The 27545-nt window shown below is 34.6% G+C and overlaps 1 protein-coding gene and 1 long non-coding RNA gene across 2 annotated transcripts in view; one reads left to right on the top strand and one right to left on the bottom strand.

Annotated features, from left to right (window-relative positions):
* Nucleotides 1–594: 594 nt before the first annotated feature.
* Nucleotides 595–24847, bottom strand: LOC128264742 (uncharacterized). Its single transcript, XR_008268761.1, has 5 exons — nt 24499–24847; nt 23652–23855; nt 23458–23593; nt 15437–15765; nt 595–1062 (listed from the first exon to the last, which is right to left on the bottom strand). It is a non-coding gene; the product is annotated as an uncharacterized LOC128264742 (long non-coding RNA).
* The window catches only part of LOC128264737 (low-density lipoprotein receptor-related protein 2), a 135186-nt gene continuing 124010 nt past the window's right edge, over nt 16370–27545 (top strand). Inside the window, 1 exon segment of the mRNA XM_053000393.1 lies at nt 16370–17165. Within this exon segment, the coding sequence (XP_052856353.1) occupies nt 16769–17165 (397 nt within the window). The 5' untranslated portion in view covers nt 16370–16768.

Below are 27545 nucleotides of genomic sequence, written 5' to 3'. Positions count from 1 at the left end.
TTCTAAAAATAAATATAGATATTGTTTTTGGTTTAACACATTTCGCGCTAGTTTTTTTCGATGTATTCATTTCCCTGTATTTAACTTTTTGTTTTCATTTGCTAAAAAACAATTGTTTCTTGTTTATGGCTTGAAGGCAAACACTTTAAATTTGGCTCTCTTTTTTGGTTGCCGGTTTTCGTTTCGGTTTCGGTTTCGCTTTGGTTTTCATTTCACTTCTCTGTTTCTGCACAAGTTTTTTATTTCAGACTCAATATAGATAACTATATCCAAAGAATTCAAAGAATTATTACTCATTTCTCCTAAATTAATACATTTTTATTTAGGGTAAAATGTATACTTTTAGTACTGATTTTTGATTACTTTATTAAAGCAGAACATTTTTTTTTGCAATAATCGCAGTATTTGTAATTGTCACAAATAATTTTATATGTTTACTTCGTAAACATAAGTTGTATTTTCGCTTAAAAAGTTTTTCAAACTTTCAGAAAAACTAATATTTTGTGGGAACATATCAAATAAAAAACATTTGCCTTTAAAATGCTTTCAGAAACGTTTGCTTTTTTTTTTTTTGGGGGGGGGGAGGAAGGGGGCTAGTTTTCCAAAATCGCTTCAAATTTCATCAAGTTTCTCTTACTTTTTTATTGTTAAACAAACTTTATAAGTGCAGGATTTCCTTTATTTTCCACTTGTTGGGCATAGTTTTATGATTTTATAAATTGGATTGCACTTGCCGCTTTCATCTCAAGCTGTTGATGTTGCTCTTGCGCACATATGTTGCTGTTGTTAGTCGTGTTGCTGCTGTTGCTGTTGCTGTTGCTGTTGCTGCTGCTATTGCCTGTTGCTGTTGTAAGTGTTGCTGGCGTTGTTACTGCTGCTAATTGCGTTTTTGTTGTTGATGTTGTTTGCACTGATGTTGCTGCTGTAGTTGATGTTGCTGCTGGAGTTGATGTTGCTGTTGATGCTTCTTTCATGAAACTTTTTGTGTTGCCGTCGGGCCAGTTGCTGCTGCTCGCATTTATGGCCAGTTAGTATGCACGGTAAACGCTCGCGGCAGAAAAACTAAAAAAAGAAAATAATTCAAACAGAACAAAGTCATCCTGTTTTAAATAGTTTTGAAACTTTGTTTTTAATACGCTTTCGGCGCGGGCAAAATCAAATGCAATTAATTAATGAACAACTGAAATAAAGCAAGCGGAAAATCAAACGAAAACTGAACTCTGGCATAACCGAAAAACTTTTCACATAAAACAGATATGTTTTGGAAATTTTCCGAGACGTGAATTATGGAAAATGTTTGTCCATCTCTCCATCTCTCCATCTCTCCCTCTCTCACTCTTATATATTTTTTGTCTCTTTCTAACTGATTTGGCAGACACACACAAAGACACTCACGAAACGATTTCCGTTTCCTGTGTTCATTAAACTGTCCGAAAAAAGAAAGCGACGACCGCACGGATACACGAGCGCCAGGCGGCAGATACCCAAATACTCAGATACTCAGATACTCAGATACTTAGATACGCTGGCCACAATTACCAATCCACAAAAAAATAACAAAAATTAGGCAAAAAATACGAAAAAGCATAAGAAGTCGATGTGAAGAATACAGAAGCAGCGAAGCTAGAGATTAAACAAATTACTTATATTATTGTGGGGCTATTAAATGAAGCAGAATATCGTTGTGGATACATATTGGATAATGATGATGGTTAAATCTTAGTTCTATTTTATACATAATTCTATTCTTAATGTTTGTTTGACAACTAAAACGTATGGATACCAAATATACTAAGACATAAGCTTTTTTTCTGTGATTTATAACTATTAAAGAGTGTTGTTTAGGGATAAGAACTGAAATAACAAAGTTAAACTTAAAAGTTAAAAGGCCTTTAGGGAGACTACCTTTTTAAGTTGTGGATATTTAATTTGATATAATTTAAGAAATGGTAAAATCATACCTATAAGGGTTTTAAAAAATAAATAACACTAAATAACTTTGTAAATGGATGGACTTTTCCCCCGAAAACAATTTCCAAGAGTATCTTCAACCTTTGCGGGCCCATTTAAGCGTATCTGCATCTCAAGTGATTTGCTTGACGAGCTTTCATTACACAATTTTCGCTATTTCTGAGCGGCCATCGAACATCTTTTCGCACATGTTTGGCTTGAAACGGTCGTTGTTACTTTGCTGTTGTTTTTTACCTATCTTCAGCGGCGTTTGGTCTCTACACATTTTTGAGTCGCTAATGTATTCACAAGATACCGCAGAAAACAAACGTGGACAGACACAGATCCAGATACTTGTTGGCATTGTTGCTTTGCCGTTTGGTTGTCTCTCGCCTGTTGCTTTGAAGCCAGCCCGGTATCCGCTACTTGTAATACCCCGGTACTATATACTTGGCACTGCTACCCACAACCCACCCCCTCTTTTAGCCCTGTTTCAGACGGGCCTTAAAAAAAAGGGGGGGCCACGCACACCGCAATGTGAATGACCCTTTTGTCGTCTTCGTCTTCGCATTCGCCTTCCCCATCTCCTTCGCACTGTGTTGGTTTTTCTCTTTGTGTATTTTTTATATCCGTTACTTGTAGACTGAAAGGGTATGTTGTATTCCTTAAAAAGTATGTATCAGGTATGTAAATTGGTTGTTCTAAGTTAAACTTTGAAATCTCGACAACCATTCTAGCTAGACATATGGAATTTATCATGCATATATTAGCTATGCCCATGCAGCAAAACTTTATTTTAAAATTTTGCCACGCCCACTACAACGCCCACAAATCGCAAGTTATTAAGCTGAATATGTTTATTCCATCAAAATCTATCTACTTATATAAAAATTTGAAAATCTAGCCATTATGACAGTAGTTATTATGATATATAGAATTTAGGTGCGGCTAGTAGTAGTGACCCTACAGTTCGGCAGATGGCGCCACTTAATAAATAATTATTTTTTAAAATAAGTCAGCTGAGTAATGGGTATCTAATAGGCGGGGCACTCGACTAAAGCGTTTCGTTTTGTTTTTGTTATTTTGGTTGTTGTGCGGTTACATCTACAGTGATTTCCTAAGCTGTGTGTGTGTTGTGTTTGTTTGTGTGTGTGTGTGTGTGTGTGTGTGTTTGGCCAGGGAAAATAATGGAAATGGAAAATAGTTGAAAATTACGAAGTGCGCCAGCGTATGTAAAGCGAAACCTCACATTAGCCAGTTGCCGCGAGGGGCAAAAAAGCGACCAACTGGGCAACAGGTAGTAGGTACTAGGTAGTAGGTAGTAGGAAGACAATCGCGTTTCGAGGGTGATCTATTAAAATAATTATCGATGCAGGCTGGCCTGCAATCATTTCCTATGGCTTCCCATTTTCCCATTTTCCCATTTCGCAGAAAATCTGTGTTTGCAATGTTTGCATGTGTGCCAGGGCTGCTAAAATAGGGGTTAAAGAGGGGTTAAGCGGGGTAATTAGAAGCCCTCGAGCGACATCCACCCAATTTTGAAAGTTTCGAATTTATAGCGGGGGTATCGATATTCATAACATACGGGCAGAAAGGTGACAAAAGATGGAGTATCTTAATTAAACAAAACCAAAATATAAACATATTTCAATACATTTGTTACATATTTTAATTTAGCAGATTAATAACCACAAGTTGTTGACTTACATCTTTTCTTAAGTTGGTTAAAAAATATATATACATTTTATCAAAGTCTTTAAATGATTAAAAAATCATAAATTTTTATCTAAATATTTAATTTAATTTATATTTAAAATTAATATTTAAAGCTCTTACGAAATTTTTCTGACCATTCTGATTGTATGCATACATCCATATTCTGATGGATAAAGGTTTAAATAAAACACAAGTGACTTTAAAATGTCTCATTGTGCGAAAGCATCTTGTGAAACCCACGTGAGTTTCAAGTAGCTGCACTGAAGTTTTTTTGTTTTTTTTTAAGAACACGCCAAAATGGGTTAAGCTAATTATATCGATTGCCATCGGAAGTCCGCCACTCCGCAGCTTTCCTTATTTTTTCGGAGCCTTTTGGAAGTCGTAAAATGTGCAAAAGACAAAGCAAATAACCGAACGTGACTGGAAATTAAAAAAAGGAACACGAATATTGCTGATGTTCATTTCGGTTTTTGGTCATTTGCCGATGAATTTCATTTCAAGTCCTCTCTTTCATATACAATATTTCGAAACATAAATGGTAAACGCATTGAGATAAGTGAGTGAGTGAATATGCAAAACCGACAGACAGGTAGAAAACCAATACCAAAGGCAAAAAAAAAAAGAAAAACAAACTAAAAAATAAAGAAATTAAAGAATACAAATGCAATCGTTAACAAACAAAAATGTTCTGCGATCATGTGACGATTTAATAAATTGCTTTTATTGCCTTCATTTCGTGTTTGCACTTGGTCAACGAAATGCTCTGCCAATCCAGTTGGAGTTTACTTTATTTACCAGATATTTGGAGAAGATTGAAGTTTCATAAAGATTTTAATTAAAAAAAAAATTTAATATATAAATTTAGTTTCACAAATATTTAAATATTCATTTCAAATATCTTACTCTTTAGTTTTTATCCATTCCGGTTTTTATTAACATTTTTCATTGGACTTAAAATGTAATTAAATTTTAATTAAATAATAAAAATAAAATGTTGAGTGCAATAGTCAGATATTTAAGTGTACTATTCCATTTTGTTTATTAGTGTAGTTTTAAAATCAACAATTAAAACAAAAACTTTTCGATTTTACAGACTCACAATTAACGAATTTATTGATTTTAGATCATTTTACAGACATCCTGCATTGCAATGCGATAAATTTATGACTAATCCAAGAAATGGATATCGCTTATTTTAGCATAAGTGAAATCAAAGGTATTGAATAACTGAACTGCATACAGAGTATCCAGTTATCGATGACATTATAATTTACGAGTGCCTGAACATTTGCTGACTCTGACTCTGAACATCTGGATATATATTTCAATGAAACATGTGGAGGGCAAATTGTTTCCACTGTCTTTATTTTTTTGTTTTCGTTGTTTTGTTGTGCTGAGAAGCGCCAAGCCGTGATTAATTGTATGTGGACTTAACGGCATGGGGCATATGTGCCTCCCATATATTTTTGGGGGCGTGGCGGATCCCCTCGAAAATGTGCGGCCATTAAATCGCATTAGGTGGCCAGGAATAACAACAAAAACGCATAAAACAACTCTACACTCGCACAAAAATTGAATAGTGCACAGAAATATCTGACTATTGAATTCAAAATTTGATATAGAATATTTAAATTAAATAAAAAGCAAAAGAAATTGCATTAATTAATATTTAAATATTAGTTTTTAAATAGTTTCTATAATATTAATATATACTACGATTTTTGGTACCAGTGTACAATCTAATAGAATTTGCACGCATTTTTCAAATCGTTTACATGGCATTCTAATGGATTTGATTTGATTTTCTAGATTCTGGTTCTGCTGGCTTCTATCCACCATTGTCCGTTTTATTGTTTTGCCAAACGTACATTTTGATTGGATTGTGTTTGTAAAAGCATGTTACTCGAAATCTGTCTATATGTATACGTATGTTTGCCAATAAATTCGATATGAACGCACTGCCGAGGCCAAACACATTCAAGTTCAATGTTGCCAAACAAATAAAAAGAAAAAATAAAAACGAGCAAACCAATTGCAGGGACAGAAAAAAAATGCCCCTCGAATAGAAATGATTGTGCGACCGCCAGAAAACAGTGGCTTGGGATCTTATTTTTAAAAAACCGAAATTTGTTATTGTCACATATGTGGGTAGTCTGGACGTGTGAGATACTTTCACTTAAGTGATACATCCATTTTCATTTATTAGAGAATTATTAAGTGAGATTCTTTCGCTTAAGTGCTCTTTCAAGTGTGATTTATTGCCCACAATTCAATAACTGGTATCAGAACAAATCAAATATTTCCACAATACCAACTACATTTCCCATCGTTTCCTTCTGAATTGGAAATTGCTTGTCTGGAAATTTGAGAATATTTAGTTTAGTTTTGATTTGTTACAGATTAATTATATGAGATAACTTTGCTAAAGTTTCAACTTTTGACTTATCAAAGAGAACATGATTTTTAATTCCAATTCTACAGCTTAAATACTGCGTAGAAATTTGAATATATTTAATTTAAATTTAAACTATAAGATATAACATTAAAAATTGTTTTTTTTTCTTGTTTTATTAGATATATCATCTGTTGCTCATGTGCTTAATTTGTTCAGAAACATTGGAAGCAAGTGTGAATGAATTTATTAAAAGTAATAAATTAATTTCGATGCTTATTTAACAAAATGAGAAATAATAAAAATAAGTAAAATAAACGTTAGGAAATACAAAATTAGTTGTATTAAGACAGAAAGATTTATTTAGCGGAGAATAAGTAAGTTATGTTACTTAAATATAGGAACAATTTAATCAATTTGTGCAGTTTTAAATTTCGGATTTTTTAAATGTAAGGTATTTTCCAACCAACTTGTCCCACAATTTTTTTGGCTTTATTTCCCCTGACACCACATGACATCCATCAGTTACAAACTTACATCTTCAGTTGATTTCTTTTTTCTTCAGTTTACTTTTTGTTTAGAGTTTGGATTGACTTTAGATGCCAGCCATGGTCAGCTGAGCAATAGATCGTCATCTCTCCACCAAAAACAGCTCCACTCAGGCCCCTTTTTACCCCGCGATTCAATCAGTTTTTGGTTTTCGTTCCCCTTGGCCAACATTTTTATTATTGAAAATTGTTATTTTGCTGCCCATAGAGAGTGAGAGAGAGAAGAAGAAGTTGAAATTGAAATTGGGCGCAGCTGGCTGGAACTGTGACTGCTCCTCCCCATTTTTTCATTTTTCAGTTTTTTTTTTTTTGTATTATTATTTTTTTTTTTTTTTTTGCAGACTCCAGTGTAGCATATTTCCGCCTTGGCTGAGGCTTCTGTCTATCTTCATTGGGATTTTTTTTTGGGTGTGTCGGCTGTCGCACCTTTAAAAAGCCAGTGGCAAGAAGGGAAAAATCTGTGAAAATCAGGCAAATGTACAACAACATTCGACACTTCAGCTGGGCCGGCTGTCAAGTCAAGTCATCTCGACTGGAGTCGAGTCGAGTCAAGTCCATTTCATTCCATCACTCTCAACTGCAGCCCGGTTTCTGTGTGCCTATCTATTGGCTCTGACTCTGACTCTGACTCTGACTTTGGCTATGGCTTTCACTTTGAGCGCAGATTTTTTCCCATTTTCCGCTCACTAATTTTTCCGGATGCAGTTCGTCGCCTTCCTCTTCCTCTGCCTCTACCACTGCCTCTCCCTCAATTTTCCATCAGCGTCGTCGTCGTTTCTGGGGGCCCGCATCATTTCGACTTCCTTTAAACAGAAAAAAAATGAAGGAAAACAACGAGGCCGAAATTGACCTTTGTCTAGGGCCAATCTGAAGCTACACTTCGCGAAAATTAAGGGATATATAAGATAGTATTCGATTTTATATACTATGTTTAATGGGAAATCATTTTTAAAATGCGGCAATACGTTTTATGTATTTGTTGACTTTGAATTGAGACCAAATGCCTGAAAGGGTGACGCGCAACGAACTTAACTCGCTTTAAAATAGGTGGCAAGCCGGACGTAAAAATAAACAATTGAAATTAAATTTTTCCTTAAAAGATAATTTATTATTTTTGTCTTTACTTGGCTTTATTGCTAGTTAGTTTTCCCCTTGGATGGTAGAAGTTCTTATAATAAGCTGAAACAGTATTACAAGCAGAGTTGCCAGACATGTTAAGTTGGGACTTAATTTACACGTCTGGTATCTCTGCTTATATTATTTCATGCATTTAAAAGCGCTTACTACATTTTAAAAGATTTTTCTAATCTTGAGTTGATCTTAAAGCTTTCTTTCTTGCACTGTAATTAACCATTCCGCTCCCGAAATTTCCGCCGAACAATCTTTTTGTGATTTTGTCATTTTGCCATTGCTATTTGGACATTAATTATGCTGGTTGATGCGTAAATTTCCGCTTCAGTTTTTGTAAAGAAGAGCAAGAACGGAAAATGAGAAAAAAAAAACTGTGCCACCCACCCCCCCCTTTTGAAGTTTTGTGGGTATATAAATCTTTGAATGACAGTTGAGCTATTATTCCCATTATTATTATTATTGGCACTAATCTGGTTGCTGTTCGGCATGATTTGGCTCCCCTTAACCGATTGCTGATTGTGATTAATGGCTTTGGACTTGGGATTTTGGATTTGGGGTATTGGGGTATTGGGGACTTGTGCTCTCCGGCCCTCGAGGTCTTCGGAACTATTATTTGTTCGGTTTTAATTTGTGTCTAGACATCACATATAGAATATGGTGTATGGGTGTATAGATGTACAGGTGTATATATAGCAACGATACCGAAAACCGATGCCGTGTGAAAACAAAAGCGAAACTCTATAGCTTAAGGCTGGAAAGCCATTTAATGCCAGGCAGCAGCGATGTGCTGTCACTCACTCTTTCACTCACTCACTCACTCATTCAGTCAGTCATTCAGTCAGTCATTCATTCAGTCAGTGGGCAAAGGTTCAAAGGGCATAAGCACCTCAACGAATTTCCCACTCCAGCGTTTTCACCCAGCAAATTGAGTGCACAGAAAAGGGATAATCGTGCCGAAAAGCCCCGAAAGGTTTTCCACCGTCTCACGTACACTCATCCTTTTCCCAAGAAAAAAAAACAAAAAACCAAAAAACATGAAAAATAAGAAAAAAAAGAAAAGAACCTATGAAATCTTCGATTTCTGTTCCGAATTTCCCGCTTTTAGTGCTCAAAGGCGAGTTCAATGCGGAGTCTATTCGAAGAATTTTGGTGTTTGTACAGAAAAACAACGTAAAACACACGGAAAAATACTGACAATACAGTTTAAATATATTTATGCTAGAAAATTAAATGTCGAGGGTAAACCAAAGTTATATAAAAGTTTTAACTTTTAGATTTATTATATTTTTAGCTATTTAATATTATTTTATCATAAATATAGAAGAAAAATGTGCAATTTAAGCAAATGAAGCTTATATATAATGAAGTTAAGCAATAATTTTTTAAGTGTCCCATGATTCAAATTTATTATTAGTTTCACAATTTTTTAAAGTTATAATATGTAATATCTGATTCGTATACATAATTTAAAACAAAAACATAAGAAAGACAGTTTTAAATGAAGCGAATAAAAATTGACTTACAATACATTTTATTGCTATATATATTTTTTGAGACCCATAATTAAAATTTAAAATTATTTCTTAAAATTCATTTCATTCAAAGTTACAAACAATTGTAAAGCTAAAATATGTATTTATTACCTTATAATTGCTTTTTTTTAAACATAACTTTAAAAAGGAAACCACAGCTTAATATTCTATTTGTATAATTAATTATTAAAATGATAGTATACTTGTAGTTATTTAATTGTGTTGGAAAAGTTCAACATACCCAGCTTTGTGCAGCCAACCATATAAATATCAGTTGGATGTACAACTGCCTGTGTGTGGCAAGCGAAAAATGGCAATGTCCAAAAGTGGCAAAAGGGATTTCTGGCTGACTGTTGGCAGGCCCCCTTCGTCACTCCCTTTTACCAAGCCCAACCTGCCCTTGGGCCCGAAAATTGAAATCGAAGCCGTAAAGCAGTGGCAAAAGGGATCGGGATCCGGATCGGCATCGAAATCGGCATCGCAATCGCAATTGGGGTCCCTGGGAAAAGAGCTCAACACAAACACCAAGGAAATACAATAAAAATATTTACCATTGTCGTCGCGCAGGTGAGGCGGGCAGTGTAAAAGGGTTAAAAGGAAGGCTAAGGGGGTGGGCTAACAGGGATTAAGCGGGGGGAAAAAGCTGCCTTGCACCTCCTTTTCAATGGCCAACAAAAAAGGAAAAAAAAACATCGTAATAAATAAATGAAAATGACGAAGGCAATTGATTTATGTTGCCGTTGCATAACTTTTATGCAGCACTGTGTTCGAGTGTGTAAATGGAAAGCCGAGGAATTAGATTTATTTCGGGTTCTTTCGTTCTGTTTTCCTTTCAAGCTGAATTACCTAAATGTTATCGGCAAAATGCTTTACTGCAGGGCAAATGATGTTATCATTGTTCTTCATTTAAGTAGAGTTCAGGGTAAAAGTTCAATACAAAATTACATTATTTTAATTAATTCATTTTTTAAGTCTGAATTATTATTTTCTAAAGACTCTGTTCTAATTTTCTACTACTCAGGTTTTTTCCATTTATTTCAATACATTTTTTAAATAGAATCTAAAAAGAAAATGAAAAATCTAAATTTAGTTACCAAAAAATAAACCAATTTTCATTATATTTTCTTTAAGGGAGTTTCCTAAAAGTTACAATACCAAAATAAAATATTTTATTTAATGTATTTTAAAGTTCAGTTTATGTCTAAATTTATTTATATATTTTTAAAAAAATATATAATATAATATGCAAAATCTTATTATCGTTATTTACCAAAAAACTAAGCCAATTTTCGTAATATTTTTTTTATGAGAGAATGTCTAAAAAAGGTACCAAACTATTTTTCCGCTTACTTTCTGCAACGTTGACCAAACTGCTGGCCAAATGCAAACTCAGCTAGAAAACTGCGAGCTGCGAACATACATAAATGGCCATATGCAGATATATATATATAAACTTCACCCATTAACACAGTTTTCACTCGGATATTTAACCCAAATAACAGAAACCCAGAGAGACAGTAGACATAAGACCAAAAACAGAAGACAGAAGAACGAGGAAAAGCCGAAGAATGAAACAGCAAAAGTCGTCACCACATCAAGCAAAAACGAATGAAGAACGAAGAATTTCTTAAAGCTTGCGAAAAAAGAGGAAAGCAAAAAGATTTGCTTAAATAAAGAACAAGCCCAAGAAGATTCGAAAAAGGGTGCGAAAAAGGTGACTCTACCTGTATTCTCATGGCCCAAACACAGTACAACAAAATTTAGCAGAACAATGTTTTAAAGTAGCACGTCTAAAAAATGTTTTAACTATTTTTATTAATATTTAGGATTATAAAAATGAAATTAAAGATATAAAATAATATATAAATAAATAGCAAATCTAGAAAATTTAAAGAGGAATATTAATAATAAAAACATAGTAAATCCCAATATTTTGTACTCACTTTCCCTTTTGTTAAATAAAATAAACTAAATTAAAATATTTTATTAATAAATCATGCAACTCAATATGCATTGTATTTTGTATTATTATTATTAAAGACTTAATTTAATCTTTAAATATTAAATATATCATTTTGAAATCAATAATCAGATATTTATTTTAACAATTCTTTTTTTTAAGCCGTCTAGTACATAATCTAAGCTTTAGAATAAAACATGGGAGTATGTTTAAATACTTATTTCCACTTTTTCATTGAATATTTTCCTCTCTTGTACCATAATGTTTTTTTTACTTAAAAAACTAAACTTTAGAATCTACATTTGTGAATATTTTGAAATGTTAAAATCCTATTTTAATGGAATGTTTTTTCTGTGATATCACACAACGTCTTTTTATCTGCTGTCGCTGCATGCAAAAACGTTGGAAAGCCATTGAATTTTTAGCCCCGATTTGTCAAAAGCAGAGCCAACAAAATACCACCCCGCTCTTTATACAAAGTCCCCCCATTTTCCACCATGCGAAAATCGCAAACCTCGCAATGAAAGCATATCAAAGCATATCAAAGCCAGAACACACAAAACAATGATGAATCAAGGTGAGAACCGGCAAAAAAAATGGGGCGGCGGTGGCAAATTGCTGACTAGTTGCTGCCCAGCTGAAGGAAAACTCAAAGAAGCGCGGGGTCGGTGTCAGAGGTCAGGGGTCGGGGGTCAGGGGTCAGGAGGCGTATCAACCTCCATCAGCATTTGGTTGACAATGGCAGAAGGTCAAAGAAAAAAACGAAAAATGGGGTGTGGGAAATTGGTCGGACATTTTTTTCTTTCAATTGAATATTTCAATTCGTGTGCCTTTAAGAGCAGTGAAATTTTAACAAAAGTTTTAAATAAAAGAAAAAAATATAACTATTTTGGCGAGTAAAAAAAGAATTTTATATTTAAATAGCGAAATTATGTTTCACAAAGAAATTCCCATTTGTCTTATTATCTTAATAATAAGTACATTTACTTAAAAAAAATACAATTTTGTATGAAATTCATATAAGAACTTCATTTGTTTATTAAATCGAAGTGATATAAAGTTTAAAAAAAATTATTAGTTATTAATAATACCCAAGGAAAAATACTTATAATTAATTAGCGAATACAAAATGTATTGTATACTAATCTCACAAAATTTGTTTCGGAAATAAATAACCTTCGTCTTATTATCCTAATAATTTGTGTATTTACCTAAAAACAAGACAAATTTTCAATGAACTTTATATAAGAACTTAATTTTTTTATTAAACAAGGTCTCTTTAAATTGCCCTCAAGTCTTGAGTGTTTTTTTAGGAACTCAATATTATGTCAACCAATTCCCTTGTGTAAAACGCTTTTCCTTTTTTCCCTGACTCTTCTTCAATTTGTTATTTATTTTCCGCTTTATTTCTTCGCCACTGAACTCCTTCCCCTGAAATACCTTTTCCTTAATGTGAAACAAAAAATTTAAATATTTCAATTGGGACTGCCTGTTTTTGCTGTGTTGTTCGCAACTTTTCTCTACTTTGGAGTATATATATGTTATGGCATTATTTTTATTTATTATTGGCTGGTCGACGGCCTCTTCTTTTGATTGTTGTAAATTTGTATTTATATTTATTTTGGTTTTGGTTTTGGTTTTGTTGCTATCATATTTCTTATTCCTGACATAATGCGCACCTGATGCCCGAAAAACACATTTTGCGGTGCCGTCTTTGGATATCTTATAAGCCACCAAACACACACACACCTTCTTCTTCTTCTTCCACATTTCGTCCCCCTAGTTTTCCATTTTTCCATTTTTTTTTTTGTTTTTCCTGAGAGCTTTTCAGCGCGAACATTAGCGGGATTCTCTGGTTTTCAAGCGGGGAGTGCAATAAATCCAGATCCAAAATGATTTTCTGGGGGAGCCGTGCTTTGAGATGGTCGCGTGATTGGATCGTTAGGCAGGCCATTTTCCCTTCCCATTCCCCATTCCCCGTGCCCCTGCCCTATTTCCATTTCAAGTTATGACGATGTCCCCTCCTTTGGCTCATTTTTCCCACCGCCGCCTCTGTGTTTTGTGGCCATTTTCGAAAATGGCTTTGGCAATTTCTTGGCTGCCGCGTAATGAAAACGGACAGGTGTGCAAGGCCTGGCCAAAAAAAAAAAACACGCGCCCCTCCATCAATATGCCACCCACCACCCCTCATGACACAGAAAAAAAAAAAAAAAGAGTTCATACTAGTTTTTATAGATTCCGTTTCAATTTGGTCTTTAACTTGTTCGAATAAATAAAGAAATATCAATTTTACATTTTTCAATGGCCTGAGAACATCAAATTGATACACTGATAAAAAAACGTAGTAAATTCATATATTTTTATATTTTGTACTCAATTAAAATATTTTTCGCATACACTGCTGTTTTTAGCTTTTAAATTAAAAAAATATATACAACTTTTACGATTTGTCATTTGACTTTTTACCTAAAACTTCAAGTAAAATTAAAAACATGTTTAACTGAAATGAAATGTATTCAATTCAAATAGGATAAATTTTAAAACTAATATTTAACACGTTAAATAAAACATTTGAGTGTTAATTCATGCAATTTAATATGCATTGTATTTTAAATAATGATTTAATATTTAATTTATAAATGAAATATTTATATTATGAATTCTCGTCAGATTTTTTTTTTACCGTTCCATTTTTTATCAAATTTTTTTTCTGTGCACATGGTGATCCCTGCAGCTGCTGCTGATTTGCGTAACTTTTCATTTGGGTAGCGAAATGTCGCTGATGATGATGGGCCACGGGCTAAATGCTCATGTTGATGATAGCCCAACGCCCATAGGCGTTGTTGTATTTTCCCTGCAGAAATTTCCTTCATTTTCCAGAGACTTGCATGGCAGAGGTGCGAGTGATTTTTCAACGAGGCCTAGGGAAATATGTGCAAAATGGTCCCCTATGTCCTAGATAAAAAAAACAGACACACTTTCAACATGAAATGTTGTAAAGTATACCTAAAAGATTAAAAAGACTCTTTGAGTATAGGAATTTAGTTTTAAGTGTAGTTGGATAAAAAAAAAACAAAATTTCCTGCTAATAAAAACTGGAATTCATATTTTATTTTAATTTTATTTTTACATTTGAAAACTTAATCAATTTGCAAAAAATATTTTATTTGTTTATTTTCGTTTAAAAGAGCATTTTAAATGAAGTAGACATTCTTTCTTTGAAAGTGTTTATAATAATACATCATTTGCAAATATCTAAGATGGCAATGTATATATTTTTCCGCCTTATTAAAATTCCTTCAAGTTGTTGACAATTTATATAATATTTTTTTCCTGGCTCTCTTTTTTTCTGTGCTTTGAGTGCATTTCATCTTTGACCCCATCTTTGGCTCTGTGTCTGTGCATTGGTTTTTCCTCTTTTGTTTTCCATTTTCTATTTGCCATTTTCTCATTTCATTTTTTTATTTCTTTTTTTTTTTATTTTTTTTTTTTTGCAATTTTGTGCGCCTAAGCTTGCCGTGCGTGAGCTCTTGTGTGTGAAAACAGGTTTCACTGATTTTCAATTTCAAATGTCTAATACTGACTGGGAATGTGTGTGTGTGTGAGTGTGTGCTGGGCTGCCTTAGTGTGTGTGTTTGTATTTTATTTTGTTCCATTTTTATTTGCCCACATTAGCAATTTCTTTTGTTGACTCGTTGGCATCATCGGGCCTACTCCTCAATCTGACCTAACCGCATGAACCACCCACTTATTGTTATTGTGCCAGACCACACAACCACCCAACCACCACCCCCTTTTCGGCTTTCTTTTCGCCCCCCACTTTTTCTCGGAGACGATGTGCGTGATTTTCCACTGGTAGACTGATACAAAAACGGAAATATAAATAAAAAAATAAAATAAATAAAAAATAAATACACAGTAAAAATTGTATGTTACATTTAAATTAAATTAAAAATAAGAATATAAATACAATCCATTTTAAGTCCCTGATTTAATATTAAAATATTTGATCTAATTAAAAACCAAAACATTAGATTAAAATGTCCATTTTAATTTAATATGGTTTAAATTCAAATTCAATTTTCGGCTGCTAAAATCTGTTTCGAAAATACTCAAATTAAATAAAAACAAACTATTAATCGTAATGGTTGAAAATCATAAATCATAAAATAAATGTTTCAATTCAGCATAAAACACTTTGACTTACTACGTTTTCTTTATCAGTGTAGGCATCCCAAGCCATCGAAACGCTCGTTATTTTGATCTCCGCCAGCTATTGTATTTGATTGTTGCTCACTTTTTAATACTTTACTTTTTATTTATTTTGCATCCACGTTTTTCACTTTTTTTCTTCTTCTTCTTCTTTATCATCGTCTTCTTCTTCTTCTTCGCTTTCGTTTCGTCGAGCAATTCATTTGTGCTTTAAATTAATGTAATCTGCTCAATGTTCTATTTTCTTCCCCGTTTCCACGTCGCTTTTTTCTTTCTTTTTTTTCGCTTTCGATGCGGTAATGGCACTTGATTCCAAGTCACAGTCTTCAAATTGTATTTAAAGATAATGGGGGAGAATAGATATTAAAAACAGTTGCATAACAGTGGATTTTGTAAACTAAATTAGACATTTTAAATAATTCTTGAAGACAAATTAACAATATTAAGCCAGGGCAAATTCTTGATTGAAAACTTTCCGCAAAAATTAATCGTACTTCACTTAGAAATTGAAAAATACTCTGGATAAACATTTTGCTAACTTTTCCTCCACCATTTTCTTCTTGCAGGATTGCAGTGCAAAGAGCGCAGTGAAAACTCTTAAGGATATGCAATTTCCTTATCAAATGAAAAAATGAAAAAATGAAAAAAAAGAAAGCCAGCAATAACAACAACAGCCGACAGGATGCCATCTCCCTCGCACCATATTAATTTTTATTTTTCAAGTGTCTGAAATACAACAAACGACGAAAAAATAATACAAAAAAATAAAATAAATACGCTAAAAGAGAGGAGAAAAGTTTAAAGACGCCGAAGGCAAAAGTTCACATAAAGCAGCCGAAAAAAGTTTTTCAATTATTGTAAAAAGTGTTAAAACGAGATAGGGCCAACGCGAGCGAGACAGCGAGAGGGGGCTATAAGAGTGCGAGCGAGACAGCCAGCAATTATCTTTCATAAGCAAAAAAGTTTGGCAGGCAAAAGAGCAAACGGAATAAGACGAAAACGGGCCGACAGGGGGAATTAAATTTAATTAATTGCTCTTTAAAGTGATCCCAGTCACGCCCACAAAGAAATAAATTACAAATATTAAACGCGATAATTTTCCGCTTATTTCATTAAAGCAGCCCACCAAAAAATAAAATTAAAAATAATAAAGAAAGAAAGAAAGCAGACAAAACGAGAAAACTTAAAAAAGTAACTGAAGAAGAGCGGTGGGCAGAGCAGTAGAGGTCACCGAAAAGGGGTCACCGACATCTAAAATCCGAATTCAAGGACTAAAAACGCCAGGATAAGAAGCCGCGAAACCAGGGTAGCGACCAAAGAACCAAAAATGAATCCGACGCCCGTGGGCATTGGATTCGGATTTGGTCGCAAGCCGCCCAACAAGGCCAGAATGCGTTCCCGCTGGCGACCCCCGGCGACAGCCCCACTGACCCTGACCCTGACCCCAGACCCCGCCGAGGGTGACAACCCTGCCGCTGACCCGCTGCAGGAATCAGAATCATCCTCCTCCTCTTCCTCGCCCATCGGCGACCGCCATCCACAGCACCACCGAGCCACCGAGCCGAGGCTGGAGCTGGAGCACCACCACGCACCACAGCAACACCGCCAGCGCGGCCAGTTGACAACCCTGGCGCTGCTGCTAGTGGCCCTCGTGGCCCTCAGCAACCTGGAAACCCTGCTCGCTGTGCGCACCGAAGGACCACGCAACCGCCATGGATCACCAGGTAATTTAAAGTTATATTATATTATTATATATTTTAAATAAGTATATCCCAATATCAAGTGATAATCATTATTGAAAACCGTGCAACTCTAGAAATCTTCACGTTGTAATTTATATTTATATATATTTGAAAATAGTACATATATCCCAATCTCAAATGAGAATCATTACTAAGAAACCTGCAACTCTAGAAATCTTGCAATTTAAATAATGTACACTGGTAAAAAAAACCTAGTAAATTCAAATATTTTGTACTCAATTGAAATTTTTTTCGCTTTGATTTTTAGATACATACAAAATTATACATTTATTCGTTTTTTAACTAAAACTTGATTATTTTAAAGGATCTTAGTAATAAAATTCTTCTATAAACACAATAACACGATGAAGTTGTTTTAAGCTGCTGCTGTCTATGCGTTTTACTTAATGCTCATTGTTAATTTAAAGTACCGTTTAGGAACTGAAGTTTATTATTAATAAATGCCGTTAAGTAGGTTTTCATTTAAAATTCCAAACATTCGCCTATCCCACCATCCTTTTGCGCCATTCAAAATGTCATTGATCCCCTTGCTTTGACTCGCAAAACATTCCTCTTCGAAATTCCCCGACATGTTTGACTTATAAATTAGGGGGACTTTGCGACTTTTTCCACCCCCCCGCTCGGCTCACTGTGTGGAAATTGCATTTCCTTAATTTGCCGCCTCCATGTATATATTGATTAGCACTTCATACCAGCAAATTAATGCACAAAGCGAACTGTTTGTGTGAGTGGCGGTAACTGGTCGTGTCACTTGAAAATCTTGCCCGCAGCATGACCAACATTTCCATTTCCCATTCCAAATCTCATTCCCATTTCCCCCCTCGATTCCTACGAAAATTATGAACGCCGCGAGGGGCGAGGAAACCCCGGCAAGACAATCGAAAGAAAGCAGTCAGCAGTCAGGCCGCAAAACCAAAACCAAACCAAATCCAAACCAAATCCAAACCAAAGCCAAACCAAACCGTATATAAAAAAGGCACTGAGATTCAAACCGAGCTGCCCTCCATGGCAAAACAAAAAATTAATAAAATTACAAAAATCGTTACAGACCGAAAACAAAAGCCAGACAACACAAAACAAAAAAAGGTTGAGCAAAAATGTAAGGAAAGAAAACCGATTGGGGGTGAGAGAAAAGCCAATCCCTCGCCACATTCCCCGCAAATTCTTTGCTGGCTTCTGGTTTCTGCCATTGCCGCCTAAAAAACACAGGGTATCGAACAAAAAAAAATGATTTTGTTTAATGTATCTAAATGTTCCAATAATTACTGGCTACTTTTTAGACTCGCTAAAGCTTGTCTCATCGATGGCTGGAACTTAAGAACTCGCGTATTCCTCTTATTTAAACAAAATCAAGACGTAGAATTTTTTTATAATTTTATTCTACATAATAAACCATCTGCCTCGATGGCAACAATGTATTATTGTTAAAATCTGGTTTGGTTCAATAAAGTGGCTTTAATTCGTTGCAAGTTTTGTATTTTATTCTTAAAGCCCTTTCCAGTACATTTGAATAATTGTTTTTCCAAAGTTTCTGAAGCATTAAAACTCTCAAAATATTGACCGCAGAATGAATACATCTTAATATTGTAAACAACTGGTTAAGGTTAATAAAATGGCCTTTAAGGAATCTTTCATAACAAGTTTGTATTACATTTTGTAGGCCCTTTCCAATAAATTTAAAGCTCTCTGAATATGACTTGACTGAGAACTTAAGAATTCGCGTATTCCCTTGAGTTTAATAAAGCATCTGCGTAATTAGCAACTTAGTAATAGTGTAAAAAACTGGTTTGGGGCAATAAAATGACTTAATTTATAAATTTTTGTATAATATTTGTCAAGCCCTTTGCAGTAAATTACAATGTTTCCACAGCAGTTGCTACAATATTGTACAATGCAAATATCAGCAAGTTGTATTTTATTAGTTTTTGTGTTATATTGAGATACGGGTAATACCCATTCGTAAGCCATTTTATGGTTGTTATTGCTGCTGTAGTGGCTGTTGCTGATGTTGTTGCTGTTAGTGCTGCCAGAAATTATGAATCAGGAAGTCTTAATAAGCGCAATTTCAAGTCGTTAGTCACACAAAGTAGAAAAAATGCTGGAAGCTCTCGAGCCACGTCTTTGGCAGTGCTCTGAATTCTTATTTTCTTTTTTTTCAGAGCCCTCCTTCTCACACACGAACACACACAAATCACACACATATCGCTGGCTATTAGCGCCTGTATTCTACGGAATACCATTCTTTATATATATGGGGGCGGTCATTTTGCAGTCACTGTGTTTGCCGTTGATTTTAATTAAGTGAAACGTTTTAATGTGCGCCACAGATTTTTAGATTTTCAGATTTTCTGCCCTTGATGCAGGCGGTACTACTACTATATTATGTTGGACTTTCATGGGCAACTCTATGAGTATTTACAGTGGTAGAGCAAAAAACAGAAAAAAAATGAAATGTGTAAACAGTAAATGTCAAGACAAGCGATCAATTGCTTATTAAGGCAAATGAAAAATGAGTAGGAAAATAAATGGTGAAGGGAAGGCTGAGCAAAGAGCGTTGATAAATGTCCAAGCCAACGATTTCCCGGGGAATTAAACAAATGTCATGAAATTCACAAGATAATCCGTTTAAAAAGAAACAAAATAAAACAAAATATAACATTTTTCAACGCTTTTAGCCGGCTGTCAGCCAGTTGTCAGTTTATGTTTCATGATTTTGGGTTTAGCCAGGGCAAATCGATAATTGTGGCAGAAAAACATGCAAAGCTTGTAAATGCCATAAAATCAGCATTAGCCAAATTTGATTACCATGCAAATATTTGGAATTGTAAATCATATAAACGTTAATTTTTTGCGAATTATAAGTCAATTAAAATCATGTACTTGTTAAAATATGAAGGGACTTTAAAATTACTTATAATAAACTTGGGATTTTGAATATGTTGCTTTCTTGAAAAAATAAATGAATAATTTTAAAGATTTCTTATTATTAAACTAACCCATTAACTTTTAAACTGTGAGAACCATTTGAATGCTTTAAGTCTCAGCTTTTTAAGATTGACTGTTTAGTTAAATTGATTTGATACAGTTTCCTTTTTATACCCTTGCAGAGGGTATTATAATTTCAGTCAGAAGTTTGCAACGCAGTGAAGGAGACGTTTCCGACCCTATAAAGTATATATATTCTTGATCAGCATCACTAGGAGAGTCGATCTAGCCATGTCCGTCTGTCCGTCTGTCCGTCTGTCCGTCTGTCCGTCCGTTTATATGCAAACTAGTCTCTCAGTTTTAAAGCTATCTGCATGAAACTTTCCCAAAAGTTGTCTTTCTATTGCAGGTAGTATATAAGTCGGAACGAGCCGGATCGGACGACTATAGCATATAGCTCCCATAGGAACAATCGGAAAAATAAATGAAAAAAAATTATAACTTTGCTGTTTTTTAATTTTTTGTTTAGTTCTTCGACATATAGTAATGGTAAAATATTTCCGATTTACGGTTTAAATTTCATCAAAATCGGACGACTATAGCATATAGCTCCCATAGGAACAATCGGAAAAATAAATGAAAAAAAATTATAACTTTGCTGTTTTTTAATTTTTTGTTTAGTTCTTCGAGATATAGTAATGGTTTAATATTTCAGAATTACGGTTTCAATTTCATCAAAATCGGACGACTATAGCATATAGCTCCCATAGGAACAATCGGAAAAATAAATGAAAAAAATTATAACTTTTCTGTTTTTTAATTTTTTGTTTAGTTCTTCGACATATAGCAATGTTTAATTATTTCAGAATTATGGTATAAATTTTATCAAAATCGGACGTCTATAGCATATAGCTCCCATAGAAATAATAAAAATATATAAAATAACTATCTAATAATTGAGCTGCAAATAATCATAGTTTCAATGTTTTTTTTTAGCACATACTCAAGTAAATCATAATTTAAATGTTTTCAAAAGTATTTAATTAATGCAATAGCTGCAAGGGTATATGAACTTCGGCTTGCCGAAGTTTGCTTTCCTTCTTGTTTTAAGATCTTTTAATTTACTACAATATGCAATGTGTACTTCAAAGATATATCAAATAGAAAGGGCGAGCAATTGCAATACAAAGTCAATTAATACAATTTGCTGATTGCGCTTGGCTGCTGCTGCTGATGTTGCTGCTGCTGATGTTGCTCGTGTTGCTCGTGTCGTTCTTGTTGCTGATGGTACCTTTTGACATTTGAGCAGCGCTGCTGCTGCTGACAATGCAGCTCTGCCACAGTGTGAGGCACACTTCCGTGTCCTCGTAGGCCCAAAAACCCACACCCCCTGCAGTTACCATTCAAAGAGCAAAAGCCAAAGGCTGAAGAAATGGCTCTAACGGCATTTACTAAACATGGCACAAACAAAATTTTGATGGGGTAACATTGGGGGGGGAGTCTTTGAGTGGAGACCTCATAACAACCGGCAACCGGATTCAAATTCCAGTTTCAATATGACGCCGCTGTTGCTGTTGCTTCTGTGATATTGCAGTTGCTGCTAATGCTGTTGCTGCTGTTGATGACGAGCCAGCGAGAGAATGCCGCAGTTTTAAGGAGTCGCTTGCCTCATCGTAATCAGCCTTATGATCATCAACATCATCATCATTATTATTATGCATTATCATCATCGCGAATGTGCTAGTTACAGAGTGACACCCATTTCCATGCAATGAAATGCAATGCAACGCACTGCAAGCAAACTCAAAGCAGTTGACGGCGATGTCGTTGATACCCTACTATTGGAAGGTAGTCGCATAATTGAGACTGAGCACAGCAAAACTCCCACAGAAATTTTAAAATATTAAATAATCCAATTTATATTTAAAGTTTTATTCTTATAAGACTTTTGTTGCAATTTTTGATACTTTAATTTTTGAGTTCAATGGCTTTCTATTTAAATTGTGCTAAAATTTCTTTGATGTTTGGAAATTTTTTTCCTAATTTAGTTTCTTTTAAATATTTGGGAAATAATTAAATTTATATTATTGAATAATCAAAAAAAAAATGTTTTTATTTGGAGACAAGCAATAGTTCAATTTTCTGTACAAAATAAAAAAAGGTAGTTTTAAATACAAATTGAATTATTTAATTACAAGTTATATAAATTCCTTTCAAATCAGTAAATGCTTTCCGTTCTATAAGGTATTGTATAGATTTCTGTGTTGGCTTGGAGATTGGAGTTTGAAGACTCATGCCATGAGCATTTGCCATTCGTTCAACCTTTCCAAATCGCAGCTGCAGCTCGTTTTCACTCGCTTGTTGCTGTTGTCATTTGGCCTTTAATCACAGACGACGGCAGCAACATCAGTTGCAGCAGCAACAGCAGCAACAGCAGCAACAGCAGCAACATCAGGCCGCAGCAGCAGCATCGCCGGCAGCAACCGCAGCATCAGCAGCCAAAGCCACTGCTGCTGCTTCTTCTTTCCACTCACCAATACACTGACAGGGCACACACACAAAGGCAGTTGGCCAGTGGGTGGCTGTTGACCGCAAAGTTAATTGCAGTGTGTGTTGCAGTTGCCTTTTGTTTCTGCTGCTGTTGGTGCTGCTGCTGATGTTGCTGCTGTTGCGGTCGCTTGCCCCGTTGCGGGCAAATAACTTGCTAATACTTTGACCAACCCAAAAGGCTCTTGGCAAACTTTACCACCAAAGGCAAACACACACAAGCCTACACTGCAAAAAAAAAGCAGAGAAAAGCCTTTCAGAATCAATATCAAATCCTTTATGGTGCCTCTTAATGTTAGTCACAAACTTTGTAACAAAAATATTTAAACTTTTTTTTTAATGCAATGTTTTGTTAAGCAAAGACACCCTACACTGTTAAAAACAAATTAGGGAAAAGACTTTAAATAACTTTTAAGCGCCTCAGTCACATGTAACATTATAACAAATATGGCAAAAATATTTCGAAATAATAAAAATAAAACATTAAACATTAAATGTTTTAAGTTTACTAAGAGACGCTAAAGAAAAATCATAGTCCCTCTAAGTTTTTGTGTAATCGCTAAAATATTGGTTTTTTGACATGTTCACAGTTATTAAACTATGAAATAACAGTGGTGATTTTTAACTTTTATCTTGCATTTTTTAAATATCTTACAAAAGGCAATTTTTAAGAAGAACATTGATATGAGGGCTTCGCAAAGCTTAAGGAAATGTAATAAACATTACCAAATTAAAGCAGAAGTAACGCAATTTCCATAAGTTGTTTTTTCATTCCACTCACCTACTGTTGTGACCGCTGCTGTCGACTTTCGCCCAACGGTTTGGCATTTGCTCAATGCTCAACTGTCGCGGCCATTTAAATTGCATGCCAATGTCAATAAATATGCTCATTGGTGTATTCCGGTCGCCAAGGCGATCTGAAATGGAATCCCAGTCAATTTCTAGGCAAATCTAGCGGCTTTTCGCGTCTCCAACCTTCTTCTTCTTCTTCTCTTCTTCTTCTTCCAAACCGAGTTGACAAGCTCAGGTGAAAACCAGTTCAAACTGCAATCTCCAAACGCAGTTGCATTTGCAGTTGCTTTTGCAGTCGCTGCTTAATGCTTAATGCTTGGCTGCCTTTTTTTTTCTCTGGCTAGCCGGCCGGCTCTAATTGTTGCTGTTGCTCTCAGAGTTGCCCAACTGTAGTTAAAAAAATAGGTGAATAAATATACAAGAAATATATTTTAATAATTGTATTATTTACCTGTCTGACACAAATACTTATTTTTATTATATTTATTTGCAGAATTCGAATAAAAAATAATATTTAAAAAAATATAACCAACAATTTTAAGTTCGTAGCTTGAATCCTTCGCTTTAAAAATATTCGGAAAATCATTAATATTTTTATCGGTAAACATAAGCTCTAAAAAAGCAATACACTGTCGACACGAAAATAATACTTTATAACCATTTTCTAATAGTTCACTTAATAAGCATTATTTTCAGATTAAAATTTGTTTAAAAATATGAAAAAACCAACTTGCCTGCAAATAGTTATAATATTTATTTGTATAAATTGGCTTATCTTAAAATCGTCAAAGAATTCATCTCCGATGTTTCTCGTTTTTATCACAATGATTCTTTGTTTTTGTTGCATTCTCTTCTTCTTTCGTCTCGCTTCGCAGAGTGTGAGAGGGAGAGACGATCGGTGTGTCACAGGGTGAGGGGGAGGCAAAAAAGGTGCGGGAGGCAAATGCCGGTAATAACATCATAGGTCAGCCGGTTGTTTTTGGTTTTTCTTATATTCTTTTTTAATTTATTTTATTATGTCTCCCCTTACCCACTATTAGTATTCCGTCTCCTTCTCGAAAAGGTATTTTTCAGCCATTAACAATTTTATTTTTGTTTTTTTTTGCTCTTCACTCTCGTTGTCTGCCTTGTGGTTGTTGTTGATTTCTTTATTGCTCCTTTGTGTGTGCGTCGTCGTTTTGTTGTTGCTTTCCTGTGTATTTCTTTCTTTCATTTATTTATTTTCATTCGCCTCTCTCGCTCTGTCTCGCTTCCACTGATGTGCAGCATTTGGTGCCAGGCACCGGCGATCACCGTTTCAAGCAACAACAACCACACACTACCGAGCAACAACAACAAGGGCAACAATGACAGCAATAGCAATTACAACAACAACGGCCAGACAATCGTTGCTCTCAGTGCATGTGCACTGTCTACGGGGAGAGCGTTGGGTGAGAGTTGGGGCTAGCGGGGAGAGCAAGAGAGTTGGGGCCCGCGGGAGAGCAGCGAGAAGAAAAAAAAAAGAGTGGCACTAGAGTGGACCAAAACTGACAAAAAGATAATTAAATGGTCGCCTTGAAACATACAAAAGGAGTTAGCTTTAAATAGTTTAAAATTAATTCACCTTAACAATAAAAAAAAAACCAAAGTCTTAACGTGTATCGATCGAAAAAATGAGTTTCGAACATTAAGAAAAATTTTCAATTACTGCTGACAGCAAAAAAAGGTCCACTCTAAATATTTTACATGAAACTGTTAGAAGTATGTGCAGATCGAAAAGTAGATAACCTGGAAAAAATCCAGTCATCTTTGTGCAATTTTGTAGCGAAGCCAATTGGACGTGCATATTAAAAATGTAAAATAATAACTTTAAATTGCAAAAATTGCTGGTTATAGTAAAAGGCTGCTCATTAATTAACATTGATCGTTATCATGACTTCATGGAAAGCAATATTAAGGAGCTAACAGGTAATAATTTAATTCCGTCAATATTTGTAAAAATGTCGTATCAAGATTATATGTACATACATATGTTTGTATGTATGTATGTACATATTCCGTTAAGTATTCATTGCTTCGTATTCTCGTTCGTTTAATTTTGCTTCTTTTTTTCAATTTCAAGTTTTCTATCGCCAATTTAAGTTTGTTTGGCCAGCAATTTATTCACTTCATTGCATTTCGATTTATTTTCTCAGCATTTGCAACGATTCATTTGAGGCTTTAATGGCAAAGCATTCAAATCCCAACCAATTAAGCCCTAGTCGAAGTGAATATAACGAAAATTCCGGGAAACCGACGCCGTAAAATGAAAACTCGTTTTAAATTCCCCTTTTCAATTTGGCCAGAGATTAAGTTACCTATTTATTAGTTTATTTGTTTCTGTTTTGTAGGCGAGTGGGAAGTGGGATTTTTCCAAAATGCTGCACAAAGTTCACTTAATTTGTGTGGCTCATAAATTCTTAACAAAAATATTTTCGGTTTGCTTTGGCCAGGTTTTTTTTTTCCACATTCACGAATGTGTGGCGCATCTAAATGGAAAATTTCCCTTTTTAATTTTTTTGCGCAGCAGTTTAGTTTCTTTTGTTTATTTTTTTGGTTGTCATTTCGGGGAACACCTGCAAATGCTTTTGAGTTTTGCAGTTTGCAGCATTTTAATTTAAATAAATACTGCATTTGGATCGATAACGTTTCAATTATGGCAGCAAAGGGGAAAAAAAACCGAAACATTTGGTTAATAACGTTTTTGGCAACAGACATCAACCGCATGGCCATGCAATTTAAATTGGAAACAAGAAGTATTTTCCTTGATTTAGAAATCATTTTTCCGCATTTGTTGGTAGTAATTCCCGTCTGATTGACAGGCAAATTGCCCTCGACTCCAAGTTGGTCCTCTCATAATATGTACATATGTACATATGTATGTATGTATGTTTTAAACGAAGCGACTCAATTTGCAATCCCTCCTTAACGCAAAACGTTGTTATAATAAATTAATACTTGGCATCGCATTACGTTTTCCATCTCCGACCGACCACAAAAGCGAAAGCCAATATGTACACAATAACGAAACATGTTTAATAAATAAATAAGTTTACTTATCAAACAGTGAAACAGAGGAGGCATTCGGGATGAAAGCCTTGAATGTTCTGCTTGGAATTAATTGTTTTTGGATATCACACAATCCGGTTTGACTTGAGCCTTTAGGATATTGCGTCGATTTTTATTCGCATTAAATTAGACATTAAAAATCGACGAATAATTTTTGACTTGTTTAATTAATTATCTAGCTCACACAGCTTGACCTTTGGGTCCTTTGTTTTTATTTAAATAATTAAGTAGATAATTGTATCAATTAAAATATGGCGCCATTCCTAGAACATGTTAATTCAATAAATAACAATTTAAACCTTTTTACAATTTATACAATTTTTTATAAGTCGACTAAATATGTTTAGTTCTGAAATGTAAACATATTTTAATATAACTTAAGTGTTTTGCTTGAAACTATTTTAATTGAAATGTAATTTAATTTTCGGCAGTTTTTGGTAAACTTTCTCCGGTGGTGAAAAAAGGGGGGCGGAAAATGGGGAGAAATGCGAGGGTTTATTTCAGCGAATAGACTCTCTCTCTATATGCAAACAATATGGCAACATGCATACCTTTACATACCTTTACACACACATCCAAACGCCGCATATTTTATGCATTCTAACTGTGCTTTCTAATGCCTGTCCTCGATGTTTGCTAGTATGTGTGTGTGTGTGTGTGTGTGTATGTGTGTGTATGTGCTGGTGTATATTTTTGGCTGTGTGGGTGTGCCGGCTTGCAGAGTTAATTGTTTTTGAATAATTAATTACACACTGCTGCGCGGCAACAGCAACAACAATGCAAATTTATATAACCAACAAAGTTGATAGAAAAACGGTGTGTGTGCCAAAAGGGCAAAGTGGGGGTCAAAGGGGGGCTCCCCTAGTTCCCTAAACAATAATAACAGGCTAACGATTGTAAACCGCCATCAAAGTCAATAATGAGGTTTTGATTGGAGTTTTGACGGACATTTTTCAATTGCAAACTTATCGTCGTAATGTCGGAAATTTC

Source organism: Drosophila gunungcola, unplaced genomic scaffold, assembly GCF_025200985.1.
Source record: "Drosophila gunungcola strain Sukarami unplaced genomic scaffold, Dgunungcola_SK_2 000077F, whole genome shotgun sequence".
Taxonomy (NCBI): domain Eukaryota; kingdom Metazoa; phylum Arthropoda; class Insecta; order Diptera; family Drosophilidae; genus Drosophila; species Drosophila gunungcola.
The sequence above is the reverse complement of the archived record's forward strand: the minus strand, read 5'-3'. Positions and strand labels throughout refer to the sequence as shown.